The sequence below is a fragment of the Salvia miltiorrhiza genome, chromosome 5 (assembly GCF_028751815.1).
Source record: "Salvia miltiorrhiza cultivar Shanhuang (shh) chromosome 5, IMPLAD_Smil_shh, whole genome shotgun sequence".
In the NCBI taxonomy this organism is placed as follows: Eukaryota; Viridiplantae; Streptophyta; class Magnoliopsida; order Lamiales; family Lamiaceae; genus Salvia; species Salvia miltiorrhiza.
In genome coordinates, this window is record NC_080391.1 from 31,358,775 (window position 1) to 31,385,527 (window position 26,753).

At 34.6% G+C, this 26,753-nt stretch overlaps 2 protein-coding genes across 3 annotated transcripts; one reads left to right on the forward strand and one right to left on the reverse strand.

Annotated features, from left to right (window-relative positions):
- Window positions 1–6,445: 6,445 nt before the first annotated feature.
- On the reverse strand, window positions 6,446–14,205 carry LOC131026461 (translation initiation factor IF-2, chloroplastic-like). Its single transcript, XM_057956335.1, has 12 exons — window positions 12,421–14,205; window positions 12,309–12,341; window positions 11,926–12,039; window positions 11,603–11,752; window positions 11,419–11,517; window positions 11,258–11,320; window positions 10,903–11,058; window positions 10,756–10,821; window positions 9,836–10,072; window positions 8,412–8,687; window positions 7,710–7,898; window positions 6,446–7,032 (listed from the first exon to the last, which is right to left on the reverse strand). Exons 1-12 carry the CDS (start codon window positions 13,837–13,839, stop codon window positions 6,871–6,873), a joined length of 2,964 nt encoding a protein of 987 aa, XP_057812318.1. The 5' UTR covers window positions 13,840–14,205; the 3' UTR covers window positions 6,446–6,870.
- Window positions 14,206–21,514: 7,309 nt separating this feature from the next.
- LOC131026462 (60S ribosomal protein L18a-like protein) lies at window positions 21,515–25,306 on the forward strand. Of its 2 annotated transcripts, XM_057956338.1 has the most exons (4): window positions 21,515–22,000; window positions 22,434–22,512; window positions 23,231–23,345; window positions 25,024–25,306. In XM_057956338.1, the coding sequence occupies exons 1-4, from the start codon at window positions 21,802–21,804 to the stop codon at window positions 25,075–25,077; spliced, it is 447 nt and encodes a 148-aa protein (XP_057812321.1). In that variant the 5' UTR covers window positions 21,515–21,801; the 3' UTR covers window positions 25,078–25,306. The 2 variants fall into 2 exon arrangements, with proteins under 2 accessions (XP_057812321.1, XP_057812320.1); XM_057956337.1 differs by having other exon boundaries at window positions 21,517–22,000; window positions 23,231–25,306.
- The last annotated feature ends 1,447 nt before the right edge of the window (window positions 25,307–26,753 follow it).

Consider the following 26,753-nt stretch of genomic DNA (forward strand, 5'->3'; position numbering starts at 1 on the left):
GGAAGCCCTCGTTTTCAAATTTGAATTTTTCAACGCGCAAAATGGTAATATTCATTTTATATAGAAATTTATATAAGTATCAATTATGTATCCATCAGTAGATCTTTTACCTTTGCAGGATTATCCTAAATTCAAAATTTTGTGTTTCCTGATCATACTATTTAGAGATAATTAATTGAAAAGATTATTATTTTTTAATCAATAAACAAATAATTTTAAATCGCAGAACAGTGGATTCAAATCTGAGACTTTTGAGTTTAAATATTAATCATTCTATCACTAGATCAACATATACACACACGTGTATTAATTATTTACTTACTAATGTTGTCGTATCAAAACAAATTGTACCTTGAGCTACTAGTTAAGCAAGAGATAAAAGTTTGATACATACATGTTTGTCATATTATAGAAAAACGTGTTCTTTATTAACAAGCTCAAAAACATAGATTTTATCACATTCATTGCAATTTCGAATGAGTCGAAGAACTTGTAGTCAAAGTTACGAATTCAAGTTATAGAGGCATGATAAATAGACACATCTAGAAATAAATTTATACTCACTACACAAAATAAATAATAGTACTAGTTTTGAGAAGTATACTTCATTTTAATTTGATATATTCCTTGATTGTTTGGTTATCATAAAGAGGCAGGCAGTGGATGCCAAATTTATGAGTATGAAGGTTAATGTGTGACCAATAGAGAATCTGTCACTTATGATGAGAGAATCTCATGTATTTTCTATGTAGTTCATAACTCAAGACATTGAATATTAGAGTAATGACTCATTAAAGAGTTGGTAAAATTGTGAAACAATTCCTAGGTCTTGGACCGAATTCCATAATGTTCATCAAACCAGGTTGACAGAAAAATCGTACGTTCACTGAAGCTTGTAAGTGGAATATGTGTATTTATGAGTATGTTTATCAACGACTTATCTCAATCCAATCTTTTAATAAAAAAAATCATTTCTTTTTCTTCCACGTACACAACCTATAATTTAATGGATTAATTGCCGTAAAATTCAAAAGCTTTTCGAAATTTCGCGATATTCTCACCAATTTAAAAATTTGCGTGGGAATACATGAATCAAGAATTTATTCTTAATGTTCCCAAAATTAAAAAATTCGGTGAGATGACATGACAAACACCTATGGCATGTCAATTAAATGCCAATTAGATATGACATGTCATTTTTTAATTTCTTTAATAATCTTATTTTAATAAAATATCATAATTTATTAATAAATTAATTTATAAAAAATAGAAAAAACCTACCCCCATTCCCAAACGCCCCCAAACCTACCCCCTTCCCCCAAACCCAACCACCACATTGGAGGTGGCTATTGCTGCGGTGGAAATTGAGGTGGAATCGGCGATAGCGGTGGTGAAAATTGAGGTGGAATCGACAGCGGTGGCTTGAGCTACTGTCCAATTGAACGAAGGGAAGAGAGGGATGGTTGTTTGCAGCCGAAGAAAGAGAAATCGAGAGAGAGAGAAGGAAGAAGAGAGAGAGAGCAGAGAGACCAAAGAGGGAGGCGGCGACCGGCGTGTCGTCGGAGTTTCAGAGGGTGACCGGGAAGTGGCGGATTTGGCCTGAAAGAAATAGAGTTCGGCGGGATCTGTGAGTGTGTGTGTTGTTGTTGTCAGTTGAGAATAGGGGAGATGGGTGGCGCCACCTCTCGAGATACAGGCGGAGATGAGAAAGGGAGACAGTGGGAGTCCAGAGCTCGGCGACGGTGGTGGTCTGGTGGCTGGAAGTCCAAAGCTCAGCGGCGGTGGTGTCTGGTGGCTGGAAGTCCAGAGCTCGCCCCAATTTTTTTTCTTTATTTTTTTTAAAAAAAAATTATAGTTGGAAATCGTTTTAATTAAAACTAAACAATGTCGTTCTTTAAGCCGGCTGACATCGCAACGCTGGACAATATTTCGGTATTCATGTCAGCTTCAAATTGGGGGAATTTTTTAATTTTGGGAATATTAAGAACAAATTCTTGGTTCATGTATTCATACGCCGATTTTTAAATTGATGAGAATATCGCGATATTTCGAAAAGCTTTTGAATTTTACGGCAATTAACCCTAATTTAATTAAATTCTACAACTTTTATACTTTATTAATAACTAATTACAACTTAATTATTTTTTATTTATTATAATATTTTTTAATTATAAAATGCCAAATGTCATTTTCTTATTTGATTGAAAATAGTTAGTGAAAGGTTGGTCTCCAGTCCGGTTTTACAATAAATTATTCTATAACTCAATATTTTATATATTTTTTTGTTTAAATATTTTGTCCTATTCTACTACTGAGCGTGCTTGAGCGTGAATAAACATAGGGCTGTCTAAATGGTTATCGGGTTTTGGGTATCCAATTAACCGAACCGAAATTCCCGGGTTTGGGTATCCAATAACCGAAAATTTCAGGTAATGGATCGGTTTCGGTTATTGTTTTTTTGGAAATTTCGGTTATCGGTTAACCCGAAAAACCGATCGGGTTAACCGAATAACCGAAAATTATTTTATTAATTATTTAATATATATATTATCAATATATCATATATAATATATTATATATTTGTAAATTAATATATAAATATATTTGTAAATTATTTAATATATATATATATATAATATATTTGTAAATTTACATATATATTATAAATTTGTAAATTTATAATATATATTGGTAAATTTACAAATATATTATATATATAATACTCCCTCCGTCCCGGCCAAGACGCTACATTTGCTTTTCGGCACGGGATTTAAGGAGTTGTAGATTAATGTTTTAAGTGTATAATAATAAAGTGATAAAGTAGGAGAGAGAAAGTAATAAAGTGATAAAGTAAGAAAGAGAAGGTAATAAAGTGATAAAGTAGGAGAGAGAATGTAATAAAGAAATACTTAATTAGTGTTAATTAAGTGTTTAAAATTTCTTATTTTTGCCAAATATAGAAATGTAGCATCTTCGTTGAGATGGCCCAAAAAGGAATATGTAGCATCTTGGGCGGGACGGAGGGAGTATATATTATATATTTACAAATATATTATATATTTGTAAATATATATTATATATTTGTAAATTATTTAATATATATATATATATAATATATATTTGTAAATATATATTATATATTTGTAATTTCTTTTAGAGTAGATAGAGCAAAAATTATTTGAATTTTATTTTTTAAATGGGTATTTCGGATACCCAAATAACTCAATTGGTTAACCGAAGCGGGTATTGGGTAACCGAACTTCTAAAACGGTTCGGGAACGGTTATTGAAATTTGACAATTTCGAGTTCGGGTAACCGAAAATTCGGGTACAGGTAACCGAACCCGAACCGATCCACAGCCCTAAATAAACATAGCCATAGTTATTTCAACTAGTGTTAATAGTTAAGTTACTTGCTAAATGCTTCATGTAGATTGTAGCTAGGATTCTTAAACTAGAGATGTCATTTCAAGCGAAATTAAAATCTTGAATTATTATTATTATTATTATTATTATTATTATTATTATTGGAGGAAGGAGGACGATGATTGAATCTCTTACCTCTCTATTAAAATAAAGAATTTTCATGAATTGGATGCCCTTAAAGGGATCAATAAATACAATTTGTCAGTATGCAATTAGTACTAGTTGTTAACCTGACAAGGTAAGATATATGATTGCCAATTTTAATTGAAACGTGACATTTATGTCAGTTCATTTAGATAATTGTATCTATTATTTTAAAATAAACTTTTTACATGTATCTTATTTAATCATTATATAATACGTAGAATTGATAATTTTGAATATGATATGAAATTCTATGAAATTAATAGATTAGTGTCAAGTTTTATTGGGTTCGTTTTCTTATCGTGTCAATTTGATAAGAACACGATAATTTCGTGTTAGGTTAGTGTAACCCGTTAAAATTAATATATTATTTTTATTAAATACTCCCTCCGTCCCCCAAATAAGTTCTTCTTTCTTACTTTTCATTTTTGGACAACTACCACACCACTAATAATACTTTATTTATTCTTACTTTTCACTTTTTCACCACTCCCAATACTAATTATCACACTTTTTCACCTTTTCATCACTCCCAATATTAGTAATAAATTTTTCTCCACTATCAATACACTTTACCATTTTTCCTTAAAACTCGTGCCGTCCCCAAAGAGGAACTTATTTTGGGGACGGAGGGAGTATTTTTTTTTAATTCGTATTTAAAATTAGGGTTTTTGACTTTTTGTTAACTTTTTTTTCTATTCTCATCTTTTGTTTGCAAGCAACACAAAATTCATGTCCTTTATTTATTTTAATTCTTATTTTTTTGTGGTATTTCTATTGGGTCGTGTTTAATTAGGTTTTTACTAGATCATGTCATTTCCGTGACATGTCAACGTAATTCAAATCGTGTTGCTATTGTTTTTGTGTTGTGTTTGTATTTGTACAGATCGTATTGTGTTCGATTCGTGTCCTGCAATTTCTAAACAGATCGTGTTCATGTTTGACCTTATCGTTTCGTGCCGACCCGATAAAAATCCAACATACAATTTTTTTGTTCAAATCCTACCTACTTGGCATCTCCGCAATCTACTATTCTTTTTTTTTTTTTATCGGCGCAATCTACTATTCTTATTATCTAAATTCTTCATTTTATCTCTACAATCCAATTATCTTATTGCTTTTAAAATCCTATAATAATAAGTGTTAATAGGCAAAAATGCCCTTTTCTTATAAACACTTGTAAAAATGCCCTTTTCTTATAAACACTTGTAAAAATGCCCTTCTAATAATAATGCCAATGAAGTCTAGCTCAAGTGACAAAGCTGAGACATTGAAAGACTCTTATTTGTAAGAACTATGCGTGCAGTATAATTTTTCTACCTCTGTGTGGTGTAGTGGTTTATTTTAAATTCAATCTTAAAGCATCCACAACAGATCTCTCAAAATTTTACTCCTAAAATCTTCCTAAATTATTTTTAACCCCTATTTTATAATTGCACACAGCAGCTCTCCTATTTTTCATTATCTATTTTATGAATTTAGGAATAGATTTAAGGGGGTGTAAATTTAAGATTAGATTTGAGGGGGTGTAAATTTTGTTGTGGGCCCAAATTTAAATTTATCTCACTTTATCTCACTTTTTATTATTTTAGCTTAAATTTAAAGTTATGATTACTTTTGAGAGATATGCTGTGGATGCTCATCATACTTCTTATCTTATTTAAATCCAATAAATAATCCATAATTATCTCTTAATCCCATTTATAATCACGTCAGGTTTAAATCCAAAATCTTAATTATCGTATCTTTTTTACTTGTTTAAATCCAATAATTCTTAATTTGCCTCCTAAACCCTTGTAGTTCTTTTTAGAATCATTATGTAAGTTAATTGATTATAGAAAGTTTGGGTTAAAAATATGGAATTATGTGGATGTATGTATATATATCAAAAATGAATTTGAAGTATATCATCCCATTTTATGGGTGCGTCCCAAATGCGCAAGAGGAGGTGTTGTTTCACTTGTTTCCAAAGGCGTCCATTGTTGTGAATTCTTTGAGCTTGAATATCTGCTCTGTGCACCATCATCCACAAAAATCATCAATACGCTTCACTTCTTTCTGCCAAATCATGATGATCCAAACAAGATCTACTATCCAAAACACATATTTGTATTACGACTTCAACTTGTCATTTCACATATAATGGTCCAACATCAGTAATCCATCCAAGAGACATAGAATGATCATAACATAGATATCACCAAACTTTGTCTAATCGACCAAATTATCGTACAAAAGTTTATCTCTTCCCTATAACAAAAAAAAGAAAGGTAGAAAACATTTATGCAAAGCAACATCCTTGCAATGGATATGAACAAAAGTGGAAGAAACATTTAATGCGAATGGGGACAGCTGTGGTGTTTGTGATCACAGACTTTCTGTTTGTTCGTTGAAGCATTGAATACAAGATTAGGACTATTGGGTCACTTGTATATATAAGCACAACATCAATCCTTCTCATTTCTACTAACTCACAATGAGGTAGCTCCACCAAAGTTCATCTATCTGGCTAAGCACCACCCTCGTCTCGAAATTCTACACACCATTTTGGAGGATGAAGCTTATGCATCAGCACCATCAATCGAGGAAGGAGAAGAGTAAGGCTAAGCCCATTTTTTCTTTGCTTCTAATCTCACAGCTTGTTTTTTTTATGGCATGTGAGAATGAGAGGCTTCATGCTCACAATTATTTTTTTACACAATTTTTTTTTCCGAATAAAATCTCATATACAGAAACATGCCTTCTTTTATTTCTCTCATATACAGAAACATGCCTTCTGAGCCAGGCAACCTGAGCTAGTAGTTTCTTGAATGAAAATGGTAATGTTACATAAGCCCCAATCGAATTCAAAACACCATAAGAGTTCAAACGAACAATTTAGAAGCAGTAAATGGATGGTACATATATAACTAAGATTTTATAAAAAGAATCTTAGTAAATGGATGGTAGATGACAATTGGCAAGTGGGGAAATATTTGCTTCATGTCACAATGTAACGGATTAGCTTTTTCTTTTTTTCCAAGTGAATCTATTACATGGGCCATCATACATGTGGTTGTGTAATTTCTGTAGTTTTCTCAACTTAAATACACATTTAACCTAACAAAACAAAAACAATAACAAAAAAAAAAAGATTGGGATTGTGACATACCTAATTATTTACAGTGGAACGGCATTAAGGCAACAATGCTATTGAGAAGGTGTCATAATATGGAAGCACAATTGGACTGATCCTCGCCACGCACAAGTCAAATTCCTCGAACCATTGTGAGGGGCCGCATATTATATATTGATGTCCTAACTAAAGTTGTATCCTGACATCTTCTAACGCAGCTGACATTGAGGCTGATGCCTCTTCAAGTGTTCTTCTCTTCTGCACTGTATTAAAGGCCTCAATCGCATCCCCAACCTCCCAATCAGTGAAGTCATCACTTCCAACTCCACACTCTAGTCCAGCATTTACCTGGGAAATTATAAAGGGATCATCTGTGAGAAGCACAGTCAAAGTCAAGAGTTGCATTTGTGCGTAAAAAGATTATGAAAATTACAGTGACGTGAGAGTCACTACGATCATGGCTGACTCAGTCTACTGCAACTCAAATCTGGTCCTCACTTATGATGAGAATCTCAGACTTTAGATGGTTAAATAATTCTCACCAACTCACTCGTTTCCCAATTAAATTCAATGACACAGGTCAATCTTTTCTACTGCGTCCAACTTAACACGCAAAGGGTCACTGAAGCAGCCAGGAGAAACAAATGTGATTGAGAAAACATTTTTGCTTCAAACCAGTATTTGAACTGGAAAATAAAGCTGTAATATTATCCTAAAAACAATGGAACATTGTTCAAAGCAACATTACCTTTGAATTGATCTGTTTTCAGTCTGACAATTTAAACATTTTTGGTAAATATAATCTGACCCAAGGAAGCTATGCAACAACAAATTCAGGTGTTAGCATGTAGTGAACAAGCTCAGTTTTTCATCTATCTGATATCCAGATCATCTTGTTTTCTACTATCAAGGCATTCAGTCTAGAGAAATATAGCTAATGCATACACCTGATGACGTTTAATTTCATATTCAATCACAGGCAAATGTTAAGAAGTGATAATTGGCGAGGAAACTCCAAAAATTACCTCTTTCACCATCTCCTTGACCCGTTTCAAGGAACCAAGAACACCAACATGAACTTCTTTTCCTTTTCTCAGTACACGGATTCCACAGTCTTTCACAACCTTTCCCTCTGTCACCATGCATCCAGCAACACGGCCACTGCCACTACTAAATACAGCTCTTACTTCTGCAGAGCCTATTGGCAGTTGTTCCTGCCAATGAAAAAGCACCATTAACTTTTAATTCTTAACCAATGATAACAATAACATCCATGTGCAATAAAACTCCCCCACTTGCACACGAGATGCAGAATTTTGAACTTGAGTAGTAACAAGATTCTTAATGCATTTCATTCAAATATTCCTCAACCTCAGTCTTTCCACTCAACAAAACTAGGCTTGCTTCTTTGTGTGTGCATCCAGTCAAACTTATGTTTTTATTAAATAAACAATCAATGGGGGAAGAAAAGAACTAAAACTCTAAGTCATTATAAGCTGCTAAGCTGCTAAAATCTCTCTTCAATTTTTCCTACACATGAATTCCAGTTTGGCCATGTAGGACAGTAGGAAATGTCAAAAGTTAAAAACTATAAAGAAAGATCAATGATGATACAAATCTCACAAGATCGCCGAGGTACCCATACACAAAAAATGTTGAGCTTTTCAGTCTTTTTGAAGATAGAATCGCTGACAGCCAGATAACGCTTGTTAAAAGAAGTGGTTTACCTCAACAGAGTCCAAGAGTCCCTCCATTGCTTTCCGCACATCATCAATAAGTTCATAGATAACTTTGTAAAGCCGAACTTCAACATTTCTGTTATCCGCATACTTTTTGACTGAGCCAGGTGCTCTGACATTAAATCCAAAAATAATAGCTTTGCTAGCCACAGCAAGGTCAACATCACTAGTGCTGACATCCCCAGTCGCTTGCAGTAGGAACTTGAGAGTGATGTTGTCTTGAGGAAGCACCTGCAGGGCTTGTCTCACAGCCTCTATGGATCCCTAGTCATCATTGAGGATTGCTTTAATTGCAGAGCTAACGTCAAATGACACCATTGAGCAACAATGCAACGATGCACAATCACTTGCATATCATTACAAATATACTAAATTGGTGCAAGGGAGTATTACCAAATATATGAAAGTTTAGATGCATTTTGTTTATCTTCTCCATTAATGATTTTCTTACTTGAACTGGGGCTCTGATACTGGAAGCAAAGTTATGCAGCTGAGCTAACAGCATATGAGTAAAAAACTGATTAAGACGTAGGGAAGAAATATCTAGGATGATCCTAATATGTTCCAATACACAGGAGCCACCCAGTAACTGACACGACACATTTGAAACAACTCGCATAATTATAAATAACTAGCATTTGTTAAATAAATGAGCAACATAGGATTAAAAAATAAACCATTAAATAAGTAGGTATTCAGATCATTGAACGCATAACCTTGAACTAAGATGGGAGGTACTAAATATTAACCTAATTAGATTTACCCAATGTTTAAATAATCAATAGCGCATCAACCTCAGTTAAACTAAAACAGCTAAAGATCTCATAAAACTCATTTTAGGGACTTACGAAAACCTCATGCAACCATTTTGTTTTCGTCCATCCAAGGAAAAATTCATTGATCTTGAGCTACATGACGTTATTCATTGCCTTTAAGAATGCTTTAAAAGCAGCTAAACTTCAACAGTGTGTACCATCCAAGGCAACACAATCACAGTCTAAGGAGTGTATCCCATGGCTAATATGCATAAGAGTAAAATTTCTGGCCAGATTACATATTAAGTTGGTGCTATACCTACAGATGACACCAAGCTAAAAAGAAAAAACTACAGAATGACATAATCTTAAGGCACAAGACAGAGTGAGGTCTTTGCACTAGTTTACATTAGTTTTCAAACAAAAGTGTTTTCTTATTGCACTTCCAAAGATCATTATTAAGGAGAAAAGTTATATGCGTGCATCATTCAATGAGCAAAATCCAATCCAAAGATGAATAGATGCTAACTCGCAGTATTATGAATGAATATCATAGAAATCTCACACCAATAGAGATTCTATTACTGTGAATTTATCCAGGACTCATGCAATAAACATCTTTTACTACATACACAAGGTCTTAAAGCATGTACATACCTGAACTTCAACCTTCAGTATGATATTGAGTTGGTGCAAATCTAATCCAGCACTTTTTCCTGCTGAAACAGCAGAAGCAAAAGAAGAAAGAGTAACTTTTCCATCCCCTGCCTTTTCTGTTATACGTTCATTTCTCAAATACTCTGCTCGTGACTCTGCCTTTTCTCGAGCAACAGCAAGGGAGCCAACAACCTCAAACTCATCACCAGCTGAAGGAACATTATTCAATCCTATTACCTGCCAAAGTGATGCGGAGCATCACAGTAAAAAAATTATAGCATATAGATTGAGAAAGAGAGGAGAGTTCATGAAATTAAAACTTGAGCAAAGAGTTTGTGAGTCCACTAAATTTGATTTTTTATTCTAGTGCAATCTGCAATTACATACTAATAGATGAAAGAACGATATTTTTTGCTAATGTAAAATATGATTAGGTAATATAATCAAATTATAACAAAGTTAACTATCCAAAGTTCAAAAAGGTTGCTAGAGTCAGCTAATAGTGATAATTTTCCATATACTGTTTTGAAATTCAAAACAACAGAATAATTAATCCTGAATAAGGCCAATCACTAGAAGATAATGGTTAAATTTAATTAGTAGAGAGGTAGGGTGGAAAGAAGCAATCTCATAAGAAAGCTAGCTTAAGCTTGCTTACTCAAAGTGTCTAGGAAAATATTTCTCAATTGGACCAGCCTACCATGGATTATTATTGGTTGCATCTTAAGGAGTTCTGAAGATATTGTCTTCTGAAAGCATAATTAAGTTGATGACCATTCGTTTTGGAGATTAGAAGAAATTTCAACTACAGATGAATTCCTACTATAACTAACAAGAACATTGTATGCATGGTAGATTATTACATTTTATAATATGGGGTTGTATATCTTCCCTAATAACATTTATAACCATCAATATACCTGTACTGGAATAGAGGGCCCTGCTTCATCATCTTGCTTTCCGTTATCATCAAATAGAGCCCGCACCTAACATTCGCAAACAAGGAATCTTTCAGCATAGGAGATAAACGAAGAAAGCACACAAGATCTTTGGTTTCATACACAGACCTTCCCAAATGCTTCACCACAAACTACTATATCCCCTCTTCTGAGTGTTCCATTTTGCACAATGAAAGTAGCTACAGGCCCCTTGGATTTATCAAGACCAGCTTCAATGGCTGTTCCTTTAGCATTTCTATGTGGATTTGCCTTCAATTCTTGCAACTTGAAATAGAAAATTGATGCAGAAACTGAGAATTAACTCGGACATAACAAATTAACGGCATAAACAACTAAATCCAAAATCGACAATATTTTCACCAAGTAGAACCTCAGGTCTTCAGGCCCTAAAAAGTGAGCAAGTAAAATATATATGTCAACCATGTATATAGTCATACTAATAATCAGTATAACTGGAAGCTACCTCAGCAACAAGCATGATTGTTTCAAGCAATTCATCGACATTCTCCCCTTTAAGAGCACTTATCTGTTACAGAACACTCCATGAGAACTCTATCACCATAGAACCAAGTATTATTTTATCTTAAAACTGCAAATCGATTACAAAGTTAATAGTTTTGTCACCTTAACCATTGGTATATCACCACCCCATTCTTCCGGCATCAGGCCAACTGAAGACAGATCCTGAACAACTCGATCTGGATTAGCTCCATCCTTATCTATCTACATTGATTAGAAAAAGAAATCAGAGCTCCACCAAAACAAATGGTAAAATCAGAACTGATCAATACTGTCAATTTGAAGATACCTTATTTATAGCTACAACAATTGGCACCCCGGCTGCCTTGGCATGAGCAATTGCCTCATTTGTTTGAGGTTGGAGCCCATCATCAGCTGCAACCACAATGACAGCAATGTCTGTCACTCTAGCTCCACGTGCCCTCATTGCTCCAAATGCCTGGAAGATGTTCAACGAAGATGTAGCTTTCACAAGGACTCAATGATCATCAACATTTAAATTTTACTGATGAACAATGATTTCTGAATCGCCTGAGACACTCTTCTCAAAGTATTGTAAAGACTATGCAGAAAAACCACCAAAAAGTATGATGATATTCTAACGAACTTTACCTCATGTCCAGGAGTATCTAGAAACACACACGTTTGAGTCTTCCCATCAATTGGAACTTGAACCTTATAAGCTCCAATTCCTTGTGTAATCCCACCAGCTTCAGCTGCTGCAACCTAAACATATAGAAGTATAATTAAATTCCTTCCAGCTACATGTTATAAATGAGATCTAAGTTAGTAACTATACTGTAGCCCAATAGTCAATAAGCAGTGACCAGTTAAAATCAGTATGGTTTACTAATTGGCAGGCTGCGGGAGTCCTAATCTAGGCACATAAGCCGGTTAGAGCAGTGCCTTGTCAAAGCCATACCCAATTGAAAAAGGATGCTATCCAAATGAATTTAAAGTAATTGTAGTATTTAAAGCTGAAGTAGAATTCATACCTTACTTTTCCTTATATAATCCAAAAGTGTCGTCTGCACAAGGGAACAAATGTGTCAGTTGGAGCTTGCAAGGAATCACACAGTTTATTAACCAACCAACAAAATAGTTAACCTTGCCATGATCAACATGCCCCATTATAGTCAACACAGGAGGTCTATATTCTAGTTTATCTAAATCATCTTCATCAAGAATTTCCTTCTTTTTTGCCATTTCCTCAACTCTGACAGGGGCAGCACTAATGACTTCCACCTCGTACTCTTTACATATCATCTTCACCATCTCTTTGCTCAGCTTTTGCACACCATCAGGCCTTATTCCCTTTGCATACAAATACCCAAGAATTTCCCCTTCGCTGATGGCCAAGTTGTATGCCAACTCTTCAGTTAACATTCCATCTTCACCAACTTCCATTATTTCCACCTGAATGGGTGCAGCATCTCTGGCTGCCTGGAGTCTAGCAGCCTTCCGACTCGCTTTACTCCATTTTCTACCTTTTCGAGTAGTAGCAGCACCAGGAATGGAAACATTAAGTTCAGACGTATCCTCATCAGGAATATCATCTTTTTCATAAACCATACGTCTGCGAGGTCCTCCTGATGGACCTCCCTTCTTTCTATAGTCATCTCTAAACTTGGCAGTTGCAGGGTTCTTCCCTGGCTTTGGAGGGGCTAAGACCGCTTGAGCAATCAGAGGATCAACCACTGGCTTCTTAGCCGCAAATTTGTCAATTAATATTGGCTTCCGCTGTTTAGATTCGGGTCCCAAATCAGTTTGACTGCTAACAGATGACTTTTTCAAGATTACAGGTTTTCTGATAGGAGGAGCAGCAACAGACGGTCTCGTTTGTATCTTTGGTTCTATTTTCTGAGGTGGCTGAGAGGGTCTTAGGCGAGCAACAGTTTTTGAGCCAATCGATCCTTGAGGTTCATGTTTAAATTTTTCCACAGTAGCCACCGGATTACCCTTCCTCCAGACACTCTTCAAAGTCTTAGACTTGCCACTCGAGCTTCGCACTGATTTAATTGGTGTTAAATTCTTTTGGTCAGCTCCCTCATCTGCTGGAGGTTTGTCAACAGAGAAACTAACCTTCTTACTAGTTTCGAGTTTCTCCGCCTTCTCCAACACTTCACCTAGTGACTCAATCACTCTACTTCTCTCCTTCTCCTTATCACTCATAGTCTCATCATCCGAATTCCCACCACGTTTCTTTTCATCCCAGGCCATACTCAGGAGGAGATCAACCTTGGACCCTGATTTCAAAACTGGCTTGGGAGCTCCTATAAGAAACGAATCATCAGCCTCGCCTTTACTATCTCTATACGTAGAATCGAGAGATATAGAAGTCCCTTGTTCCGCGATGTAATTAGTTGTCACGAAATGTTTACAAACGCCACCATACTTCCTTAGAGTACTCCCATTTCTCCGAAAACGAACCCTCCTAACTAAACACACACGACTATCAAAATTGCAAAAAGAAATTGCAGTATTCACACTTGAACCGAAACTCAGCGAAGAAGCTAAAGAACTCATTGCTCAAGTTTATATATCTCCCACCATCCGAAAGTCGCCCAGAAGCATAAACCTCTATTTTCCGTGCCGAAACCAAAATTCAATCAACCGGGTCTTCCAGTATGCCAAAATTTAGACAGCAAAGTAAATTCCAGTTGCTTAGCAATTCATAATTTGAGCTACCGAAATCAGGAAATAGTTCTGGCTACTGATAACAAACCCCAGATTGTAAAAGAATCGGAGATTATGTACCTGTAGAAAATCCCTGTTTATATATAGCTCAACTCCGTCAATTTACCGGCAACACTTAAATAGAAAAAACGACGAAAATTGAGAGAGAAATTTGGGGTACGGTGCGGCTAATTCCTCTTCCTGTGTCGAGCGGTACAATTTCATCAATCAATCTATATATAGTAGTCCAATTTTTTTTTTACCTCCAAATTTCTTTCTCCTCTCACTTCTTCCCCCAATTTTTTACTTTATTTCTATTTTAATTTTATTCAAAGATCGTTAACTTCAATTCATAAAAAAATATTTAATATGAATATTAAATTAAAGATTATGAAAAAATCTTTAATTCGATATAACAATTATAAAATAAATAAATTTAAAATTAATAATTTATGATCGTTTAAGGTGTATGATGAGGAGTAATTTGTGCATTTAACTTTGATTTATTTATTAAACCAATATTTTAATAATTACTATGATAGAATCCACGCTGTTTATACCTAGGGTGTAGCACGACTGCAGATATAATCATGAGCAGTATAGGTTGAATTGAATTCATATACGGATGAAATAGATTGTTTTAATTAGGCATAATATTGAGTAGACTTCAAAAATGTCTAAATTAAAATAATAAAAATAAAAATTATTCATTAAAATAAAAAATTTAAAAATTAATCACACTTATCATTTTATCTTTCACATAAACAATTCAAAACTTATCTAAATTTGAAATTGTGAATTCGAGTTTTTGAATTCGATTTTACAATCAAGACTATTTTTAGTTGTGAATTCTAGATTTAAAACTCGAATTCATAATTAAGACTATTTCTAATTATGAATTATAGCTTTAAAACTTAAATTTACAATCAATTTATATTTGAGTTGTAAATTTTAATTTTAAAACTCGAATTCACGACCAAGACAAATAGTTGTGAATTCGAGCTTTAAAACTTAAATTCACAATTAATACTATCGATTCAAATGTGAATTAATCGAGCTTATTGTGAACAACATTTACAAGGCAAATTTCACTTTCACAATAATTTAATAGCACATAATTTCAAGTATTTTGAAAGCATCCTACACAATTCATTTTCCCAAAAAGAAGTGATATTTGTATCTCTTTTTATTTATTTATTAAAATTGGATCTCTTCTTAGACTACAAATAACGGCGCCCAGATAGAACAGATAGCAAGCACAAAACAAAAAGAGAACTTTTTCGAGACCTTTAAGAAAAAGGATCTAGTTCAATTAGAACCTAATCAGACACAGAGTGTTCTTGCGAACAACCTGCTCTGATACCAATTGTTAGGTTCTGAGGGTCTCGAATAGGTGTATGGGGGAGGGAGAATACACCTATGGGCTATTTTTACAACTTCCTCAATCAGAGGGATCTCAGTCAGAGATCAAAACGAAACTTTACACGCAAACACAGACTCCTGTTTTACTGAAAACAGTTTTGACCAAACAGGGTTGACGACTGATACTGAAAGCTCTTCAGTAAAGAGTTATCTTAACTGATGCAAATAAAGGCTTCAGTCGGGTTTGCTAAAACAGAGATGATAACACTCTTCCTGACTATCACAAGATAGATCAGTCAGACTGATATCATACGCAACGGAAATTAAACTTAGTTTCGCAATAGCCTCGGTGGAGCACGTTGTTGGTCTTTAGGTTTCTCTTTGCAGTTAATCAGTGTTCAGTTTATCAATTGAAATAACACAAGTAAGAATGTAAAACTGAAAGCTGTAAACAACACAGAGACTTTTACGTAGTTCGGAAAAATCCTTTCCTACATCCACGGTCGGTTGATCAGACCAACAATCCACTCCGCAAGTGCTTAACAGGTGCACTGCAAACCAAACCGTGTGCTTGCCGGGTGCACACAACCGTACCACTGAAGAAAACCCTTCTTCAGTACCCACGCTTCACTCGCGTCGGATTTCTCTGCTCAGCACAACCCGTGTTAAGACTTCTCACTCAGAGTCAGAGTACCTTCCTGAACTCTGAATCACTCAAACACTCTTTTGGGGGGGAGGTTTGAACGAGTGCCAACTATGCTACAAAGAACAAGTTCTTTGAAGCAAGTTTGACCTTTGGCTTCTGGGTAAACAGAGGTTCGCCTAAGGTCTAAGAGAATATATGTAATCAGCAGTGACTGATTTTGGCTTTGGAATTCTCTTCTTCGATTCAAGCTTTGGGGAGGTTAAGCTTTAGGCTGAGTAGCAATTTCGGCAGAGCTTCAGCTTATGTCGTTGAATCGGTGAAGGTTGAAGTGATCCTCGAGCGCTATTTGTAGGAGAACTCTTGAATAGATCCGTTGGCGTAGAACATCATCAAGATTTCTTCCGTTGGAGAGCAATTCGAATTTGGGCTGAGGCTTCAATCTTCGAGGTTCCTTGTCTGGGTGGAAACGGCTCTCTTGATGGACAGGAGATGTGACGTCTCTGAAAAGTAACCACCAGATAGGAATGACCTCTGCAGAGATAAGATCCTAAGATCTCTGCATTTAATGCGGCTGTACTTTGTGAGTACGTGGCTTCCTCTGAACGTTGGAAGATCAGTCCTAGGAGGAATGTTCAACTGATACTTGACTTTAATATCAGTCCATTGCGCGCATTAAGTAATCAGTTCCTAACTGATTCTTCAACTGATACTTCAGTTGGTATCTGCAGTCTTCAGTCCTTCGTTCTTCAGTCTTCAGTCTTCGACACCGCAAGCTAAACTAGAATCGAACTCTAACACTTGAGTTCAAAACAATTCTAGTCTATTACAAATACGACCTATGAATTTTGGTATATATCATCAAAATAAGGATTAGGATATTCCACAAGATTCCCAACAAGATAGTAGAGAGAGAGAAGAAGATATCAGATTTTCAGCGCATGAATTCATGAAGAGATGAAGAGAAGTGAGTAGAGAGAGAAAGAAGAGACGGATCAAATTTTCAGCGCCGAATTCATGAAGAGAGTGAGAGAAGAGAGTAGACAAAGAGAAGAGACAAATCAGATGACGTGAATTCACGAAGAAGATGACGTGAATTTTAAAGTTTTTTCACAAAAATTGGTTATTTTTTTTTTTATTTTTTTATCTGAGTGAACATTTTTTATTTGTGCTATATAAGAATGAATATTTTGATACTTTGACTCTAATATCATTTGAGCTGGTTTATAAACAATAAGAGCACCCGCAACGCTCCTACTCGAACGCTTACTCGAATAGAGCGTTGCACTCGAGTAGGGTGTTGCGGGGGGCCTTACTTGAGGCCTGCTCGATCCTTCGAGTATACACGAGCGAGAGAGAGAATTGGCACGTGCTTTGCACGCGCCTTAATTTAAAAAAAATGAATTTTCGAATTTTGAAATTTTTTGGGCTATTGCATTTTCTTGGAATTCGGTCCCTTGACCGTTCAATTTTTTTTTTCCCTTCTCCTCTTCAAAAATCATTCTTTTCTCTTTCTCCCTACCACATTTTCTTCCTCTACAATCTTCTTTCTTCCTCTTTCAATTTCTTTCATCCTCTACAATTTCCATGGATCCACACAACCCCTACTACTATGATCCTAATTGGTGCCCTGATCTCTCCGCCGATTTAACTCAGTTGGTTTATTGCGCGACTTTTAGCCACGAGGAAGCGGGTTTGATTCTCACATGTAGCATTTTCACCAATTCTCTAATTTGGTTCGATTCGGTTTGATTTGCCCGATTTGTTTGTTTGTTTGTTGTTGTTGTTGTTGTTGTTGTTGTTATTATTATTATTATTATTATTATTATTATTATTATTATTATTATTATTATTATTATTATTATTATTATTATTATGTCTAGATCATTCTCATCTCATTCAAAAATATATTTCTCATGCATTAAAAATATCATTTCTTTGTAATGTATCATTTGCTTTTATAAAAATAAATGACAAATGATTAAAAGCAAATGGTATATTACAAATGTCATTTTCAATAATAGAATATGATACTTTTAATATATGCAAATAATACTTCGTAAATGATATTTTTTATAAAATTAAGTGATATTTTTTATCAAAATAAATGGTACTATATTACAAATGACACTTTTAATGTATATAAATAATATTTTCAAATGAGAAATGATACTTTCAAATGAGCCGAGAAATGATACTTTGCAAATGATACATTACAAATAATACTTTTAATAATAAAAAATGATACTTTTAATATATACAAATGACACTTCGTAAATGATATATTTTATAATATCACAAATGACACTTTCAATGCATGCTAATGATATTTTCGAATGGGCTGAGAAGGGTCTGGGCAAAAATAAAAATAAAAAATTACAGAAATAAAAATTTAAAAAACATTAAAATATTTACAAATCGAACGAGACAAATTGAATCGGACCATGTTAAAAAATTGGCAAAAATACTGTTTGTGGGAATCAAACCCACAACCTCATGGTTAAAAATCACGCGGTCTACTAATTGAGCCAGACGCTCTATTGATAATTTATCGTATTTATTTCACTTATACCTACGTTCGTTCGTCTTTGTACGGTACAGACATATATACAGAAAAATTTATTTTCATTTCATATCCCAATGTTTTGATAATTATATTGGGGCTGCTGAAATAGAAATTTTATTAAAAATGAAAAACAGCGTAAAGAACCTAAACCCTTGAGAGCATAGACGCAGACTAAGAGCCGGGCCTCATTAAAACCTCTTAAATGTAAATCCGAAGGGAAAAACCTAAAAAAGAAAAAAGAGTACCCGTCTAAAAAAGAAGAACAACAAAACCTGATAAAAAGTGGGAGAGGAACAACCTCAGAGACTCCGGTCGAACCATCGTCCCTAGAAAACCCGGCTCACTCTCCGAGAACAAGAAGCAAGAGAAACAAAACAAAAACCAAGACCATGAAAAACAAAGAAAAGCAGAGGAGACAGCCGCCACAAAAGAGCGAACCAAGACCGCCGCCGACACACAGCGCAGAAACCGCGAAACGCTTGAATTTTAGTCACTTTTCAAGTCTATATCTATATCTATAAAAAATACACAAACTTTAGTCACTTTTTCATTCTTCACATGAATTTTAAAATTTACAATTTTAATTATGAACTTTACATGTGTTTCAATTAATATTCCTTGAAATTGAATTTTCCCCAATTTGATGCTGATGTGGATCCTATGTGACAGCCGAAAATGTGCCACTTATTTCACCGACTGATTCATGAAACGACGTCGTTTTTTTTAGGGGTAAACAACGTCGTTTTGTTTCAATTGATGAAATTAGGTTCAACTATTTAGAATGATCACTTTTATTCTAATTTTACACGTATAAACTTTATAACAACATTTTCTTATTATAATTGCTTCTCATAAAAAACCAACCGTGGAAAAAATTTAAGAATCCAAAGTGATCAAACACACACACACACACGTCATCATCTCACAGTGGAAGCAACAGACTGAGCCCAGAATCTGAGATGAACTTTGAGCTCCATTTCATTACCGAAAGCTGGGATTCTCCAATCCATCAACAGATTCTTCACCGACCTTTCTTCCTCTTCCATACGATCCCACGCTTTAGACAGATACGACCTCGACACCGATGCCGACGTAGTCGTTTCATCAAATCCCCCAATCACACTCTCTTCCTCCTCCTCTCCCTAACCTTATCCAATTTTGGATCTAATTTAGCCTAACCAATTTTTATTTTGTCTAGTTTTGGCGCCGAAGATTCGTCGAAGCTCTCGACTTCTTTGCCTGAGAGTCAATGAAGCGAAAGCTGTAGATTTTGACATTCAATTTGAGATGAAAATGGCGGAAGCCCTAAATTTACAATTTTAAATATGAGAATACCCTAATTTGTGGCTTTAATTCGAGATTATAAGACAAACGACGTCGTACCTCAGCAAAATGTCGTAGTTTAAACAACCACTATCAAAACGACGTCGTTTTGGTAGTGGTTGTTTAAACTACGACATTTTGTAACAACCACTATCAAAACGACGTCGTTTTGGCATCGCCACGTCGATTTAAGTATTAACATGTGTTACATACGCGTGTCATCTTCAATGACACGTCAACTTTCCGGCTGTCAAAATTCAATTTTAAGAAAAATTTAAAATACATGCAAAACATATGATTAAAATTGTAAATTTCAAAGTTAATGTACAGAATGAAAAAATGACTAAGATTCGTGTAATTTGGTGCAATTAACCCAAAAATTTTGGTAAGTGAATAAGCACAATCATGTCGAAAATTGTTGTGAAAAAAGAGCAAAGGGTGGTTGTAATGGTAAATTCATAAAAACAATTTCAACATGGTCATATTAAAAATTTGAATTCAATCATTTTATAAATCTATTTATGCAATAATAAATTTAAAAAAGCAACTTCAACATGCATTCCATTATTATATGCATACCATTCTATATTTTTCATCATATATGTGTGTGTGTGTGAGAGAGAATATTTATAATATTCATTATACTAAATTTACTCAAGATATTTGTACTAAAATATGTATTTTTAATATTTTAATTTTTAAAAGCGGATAATTTATTTTTTACCAAAAATTTAAGCATGTATTTTTCTAGACACAAAAGTATGTATATTTTTTTTGAGATACAAACCTAAAAGTATGTATATTAATAGAATATTGTTTAAGAGTTGAGTACTAAATATTTTAAACTGAAAATGGGATAGTTTGGGATATTTGTAAGGGTTAATTTTCTATAAATATACGAATTATATTTAAATCTTAATTTTTAATCAAATATATTTTTTTAGTTAAAAAATATACTCCATTCGTCTCATTCTAATAAGCTCATTTTCCATTTTGAGATGTCCCACTAAAATATACTCATTTTTCATTTTAAGTGAATAAATATGTATTTAATTGGTTTGGATCACACCATTTTTTCTTTATAAAATGAGTTTCTTAATCTTCGAGCCCAAAAGAATTGAGTCTATTCTAGTGGGACGGAGGGAGTTGTATATAAATTTTTATTTTTAAAAAATATTTGATTTGAGTCTAAAATTCGTTGGCTAATAACTTGATTGTTTGGAGTCCGATGGAAAATTCGAACGTACCGTTGAAAATTTATGTGACGTTATATTTCTAATGATACTTATATTATTGAGGTTTGATCACTTCGAAAATGGTCGAAAACTGGCAGGAATGTTGATGTAATGAAATTCTACATTTTTTTTCTTCAATTATTTTCAATGACCAAAAGCTAACAATATAAGTATCATTAAAAATATAACGTCAATAGCTTTTTAAAGGTACATTTAGATTGTCCATTAGACTCCATACAGTTAAGTTATTGGGCAATAAATTTTTGGTCTCATCTCTCACATTAAATTTTAAATAATTAAAAATTTATGTATATTTTAATAAAAAATACATAAAGTTAAAAATAAAAAATGGAATATATTTGATATATTCATAGACCATTAAGCCTATTTTGTAATTGTAGGTGTTTCACATTTATTTTCCACCTGTTTTGCCTTGGGGAATTTGACAAATATATTATATAAAAATATATGAAAAAGACATGATAATCTCCATCAACTGGTCCGTCGACAGCATCATTATCGTCTCATCTCACTGTTAGTCAATCAGCGCCAACGTTTTCTTCCCGCAGAATTAAGGATTTCATTTTTCCGAAACTCAATCTTTGCTCAAGATTCAATCTTTTCAGCAGAATTTCCTCAAAGAAAGGAGATACACATAAGTGAGATAGAAAGATCAATCAATCATGAGTGAAGAGAAAAAAGAGGGCTATCATCAACACCATGAGCATCCACCTCCGCCGCCGTACGGAACATTCCAGGGCGTAGCCAACCACCCTCCGTCGCCGGCCATGGGCTTCCCCCAGCCTGTTCCACCGCCTGGCCTTTCCGGTGCTCCTCCGCCGCAATCTCACTATTACGCTCACGGTTATCAAGCTGTCCCAGGTATATATCTATCTGTTTGTATTTCTCAGTCAGATGCTTATTTTTCTACCGACCCTTCAAGAAATTTGGTGTCTTTCTGTGTAATTTGTCGAGATCAAGGGGTTGCTGCTAGTGTTGGACTTGGATCCTATATTTGTTTGTATTTTGGGACTTTTTGCTTTTTGAAGTTTTTGGTAGTTGGCGTTTGGATGGAAGAGTAGGTAAGATCTTTTTACCCCCAATAGGGGAAGGAAGTATGTTTAAGGGGCATAGAGAACCTAAAGATTTGATTATGAGATCTGGGTTTTGGTTTTTTATTAATATGATCTGATGTTTTGATTGTGGAAAGGTAAGGAAGAGTATAGCTTTGATTTTGTGCAGCAATTCGATTTGCTGGGGTGTATGTATGTATAGTTAATTTTGCTGACTCAAAGAGATTTGTGTGTGAATGAAGGTTATGCTGCTGTTGCAACTGGAAGGCCTGTAAGGGAGCAGCGACTTCCTTGCTGTGGAATTGGCCTTGGCTGGTTCCTGTAAGAGTTAACTTTTCCTTATTGATCAATCAATTACCTCTGAAACTGCTTGCGAACTCCAAATTTAGCCATACTTTTAGAAATTAACATGTTTGATGCAATGCTACTCTTAGTAAGAAGTTCATTATTGGCTACTTGGGATGAATCTTGATTGAGATCTTCTCCGAATGATCTTTTGCTTGCTTAGATGCAGAGCCTTAAGAATCAAAATCTAGTAAAGAAACCACTATCAAGAATCAGAAACTTTAGTAGTTCTTTGAAACTTCGGCGGGCGATTGCTTCTTTTCTTTTGCAGACAGGAGAGCTGTGTAAGCTTCAGTTATAGAACCATCTTTCCATTGGTTGTTTCTAGTAATAGAGTTTAGATCTCCTATAATATGGCTTTAATGCATTGCTTTCCTCTTTTAAGTGAAAACTTGGGGTTTTCTTTATATGAAAAGTTTCCTCTTCAATTTTATGTATGGATTGTTAAGTTTATATTTTAGAGACTGAGTTTACGTACCTAAAATTAATACAGCTGAACTTGATGTATTTGTATAGGAAGAATTTTCTTGCTTAATCTCTTTCTTTTCCTTTGGTTAGGAATGGTCAGGCTGAGAACTCATAGCTTCATAACAACATTATTTTATTATTTTTTTCCCCAAGTTGCTTGGGCCCTCTAAATAACTAGTTACTGTTTTTGAATTATTGGTAATATAGTTACTCTGTTTTTGTGAAGGTTCATAATTGGATTCTTCCTTGCTGGAATTCCATGGTATGTTGCTGCGTTGCTTCTAATTTGTTCCAGAATTGACCCTCGTGAGAAACCAGGATATGTTGCTTGCACGATTGCTGTAAGTATTCTTATTTATAGCTTCTCATTGTTCTCAACCTACTTCAAAGTTGGGCTACTTTTACCGGGTGCTGCCTTGACAAGTTCTGGATCTGATCTTAATGTTTCTGTCCCTGTCGTTTTATTTCATTCTCCATGCATTACTAACAAAGAGACAAATTCCAAAGTTGATCGTGCAATCTCTGTTTGTTCTGGATACACCAAAATAAATTTTAGCCCTCTATTATTGTCGCACTGAGAGTATGCTTTAATATTTGAAGAATCTTTCTTATTTCTATTTCTAAAGACGCTGGCATATTTCCATATGACGACCTTACTACATCCTTGAGCCCCATAAGCCTGAAGGAATAATCTGTCAGGAAGATCATTTGAGTCTCTCCATGTTTGCTAGGCATCGACCCATGACTTTACTCCTTCGACCCAATGAATAAAATTTCAATGTAAGGGCATGAAATATGGTTGCCCTTTTGCCGCAAACCCCACTATTCAACTTGTCTGTCTCAAAATACACCTTAAAATTGAGGGGTAGGTAGTCCTAATTGCACATGTGATGCGCAACGGCTAACCTAGTTTCTGGTAATTTTTTATTTTATTGTCTTTTTTGGAAACTCCACTGGAGGCTGCAACATCACTTACTCTTACCCTCAACCCATATCTCCAACGTCTTCATATTAATGCATCGCATAGAGTTACGAGTCACACATGTGATGATTAAAAAACAATGTCAGGCAACAATGTTGAATCAAATAGGCAAGATCTGTGATCCATGTGTAGGATGAGAGCTTTATTCTTATCTAACATAAAAATTTATCGTGAAACTTGATTTATTGTGAAACTTGCAGAACTTGTTATGATGTCAATATTAGAATTTAGGGGAAACTCAATTTGATGTTATAAATTGGAGGACAAATTTGATAATTTCGCATTAGCCTTTTTAGGATAAGCTGGATAATTCATAGCTCCAAAACAATGTCCATCTCCAAGTAAGAATTGTCATACCACCCCTCCCAACTGCCCATGGATTCAAGTCATTCAAATTGTCAAATGCTGGGCTTTGAAAAGCATACAATCGGCCATAAACAAAAGTGAACACTTGGTAGGAAAGGACTGCAGCCAGAAATCGAGGGAAATCATGTATAGCTAATCGTTACTTAGGGAAAAAGAAAAGTTAAGGGATATTGGTACATTGACGTAGATAAAGACTTTTCCATGGCTTAGAATGATCATGGGCTGCCAATGAACAATTTATGCTTGCATAATATGTAGGTAATCCAATTTGTGGGCTTCAACATATGGATGTACATATTGATATCTCCTGTGCCATAATCTACTTTGCTTAATATTGGTAACTATATTAGTTGCAGAACCTTCTACAACCATTTTAATTATGATCTCCTTGCCTGGGCTCAACTACACGTCTTGTGAAGCTTTGAAGTAGCTCAATATTAGCTTCATCATCCTCAACTGACTTGTTAAAAATAGATTTGTATATATGGTGTAACTGTTGAGTATTTATGGCTTTCCTAGTTAGAATAGGGTTCTTGTGTATACATACGTGCATTTATCAGTCGATGAATGTAGAGAAGAGTAATCTTCCCAACATGATTATGTCTAGGAATTAACATGTTTCAAGTCTTTGAACTTTAACATGGTATATTAATGTCTCTACTTTTGTGTAGGCTGTTATGGCCGCGATCGCAGTCATCTTCGGATTGACTAGGATCGACGACTGATGAAAGGATCACAGGGGACAAAAAAGCCATGTGAAAAACTGGCCTGGTGTGTATATTTGAGCTCAAGTAGTGTTTTATCTGTATACGTACATGTTGTATGGACTATATTTCTATAATGAAACATGTAATCAATGTGTTTTAATGTACTGTAAACTTCAAATCTTGTGACTCCATATTTGTAACTCTTCTCATTTCTTGTATATTATGGAAACCAATATGTTTGACTTCAGAATTAATTAGGGCGACCAAAATCGAACAAAAATTGAAAAACCAAATCGAACTCTTGATTTTAGTTCAGTTCTGTTTGTATTACTCATCGGTTTCGGTTAGGTTAAGTGAATTGATAAAATTAATTTAAATCGTTTTTGTACTCATTTTTTTAGTGTCTTACACCGCACTATTTTGGTCGGATATCGATGAAAATTTTCATCGGTAAAATGAATCACCGTCAGATTTACATCGTACTTTACCCGATGCTAACATATGCATACAGATTTTTACGTTTGTCGGTGATCACAGACGGCTTCATCGACAAATATTTTGTTATTCTATCCGTCCACAAAAAGATGTCATAATTTGTCATTCTGGTCCGTCCATAAAAAGATATTTTAATTTATTTTTAATAATTATTTGTGGTCCTTTTCTCCACTCACTAACTCGTGGGACCTTTTCTCCACTCATTAACTTAGTTATTTTTTTTTCAATTTTCTTAATTTGTGGAGTCCTTTCTCTATTCACTAAATAAATATACAATTTTTTTTTTAAATTCGTACCACCCTATCTTAGAATATTTTTTCGTGGGATGGAGTATTTTATTTATTGACATCTTCGGAGTTGACCGACACCAACAAAAAAATTCGTCAATAATTTTTTAAAGGGCAAAGGTGCAAAAAACTCCCTATCGTTGTAAGCAGTGCACAAAACACCCCCCATGGTTTCATTAGGTGCTGTCAACCCCTTAATGTTTTAAAATTAGTTCAAATCACTCATCTACCAGACGGAGGAGATAACGGCATCTGCAGAAATTGAATTTCTTTTTTTTTTTTTCTTTTTTTTTTAAATTTCCATGGCCCCATTCTAAAATAACTGGTACAACCGACTAAATTGGGGATCAGACCAAAACCTTTGTGATTTACATTTCAAGTTCTAGTGTAGTGAATAAAAATCCCACTGCAACTACTTGTTAGTTGCACCCAAATGAAATATCTTGGAAACTTAAATGACATTGAAGAGTTCAGGAATTCTTTAATGAAGTGAAGACCTTAATTAAATTGGGGAATAATGATGATGTAGTAGATTTGCTCCAAGCAAATTATGATGTTGTACGAGAACTGGTGGATTCTGGTGCTCAAGAGCATTGAAGAAGCTGCTGCTCTTGATGTCGTCGCTTTGGCTTTCATGGCCATTGGAGATTTGAGGACTGTGGGATCCCTAATGGATTTGGTAATTAAATTTGCAAAACATCTAGCTGTATTAATTCTGCAATTTCGGCAAGATTTTGGTTTTATTGATACAAGATCTTAAATCACAAAGGTTTTGGTCTGATCCCCAATTTAGTCGGTTGTACCAGTTATTTTAGAGTGGGACCCATGAAAATTAAAAAAAAAGAAGAAAAAAAAGAGAACTTCAATTTCTGCAGATGCCGTTTTTTTTATAAGGAAAAAGGGTAATATAGA

Excerpts from the sequence above, each read along its gene's own strand:
- LOC131026461 (XM_057956335.1), bottom strand. The coding sequence starts at position 13,839 with ATGAGTTCTTTAGCTTCTTCGCTGAGTTTCGGTTCAAGTGTGAATACT. Across the intron at positions 12,040-12,308 it reads ATTATATAAGGAAAAGTAAG|GTTGCAGCAGCTGAAGCTGG; the intron begins GTATGAATTCTA and ends CTATATGTTTAG. Across the intron at positions 7,899-8,411 it reads GACTCTTGGACTCTGTTGAG|GAACAACTGCCAATAGGCTC; the intron begins GTAAACCACTTC and ends TTTCATTGGCAG.
- LOC131026462 (XM_057956337.1), top strand. The coding sequence starts at position 21,802 with ATGAGTGAAGAGAAAAAAGAGGGCTATCATCAACACCATGAGCATCCA. Across the intron at positions 22,001-22,433 it reads CGGTTATCAAGCTGTCCCAG|GTTATGCTGCTGTTGCAACT; the intron begins GTATATATCTAT and ends GTGTGAATGAAG. Across the intron at positions 22,513-23,230 it reads ATTGGCCTTGGCTGGTTCCT|GTTCATAATTGGATTCTTCC; the intron begins GTAAGAGTTAAC and ends GTTTTTGTGAAG.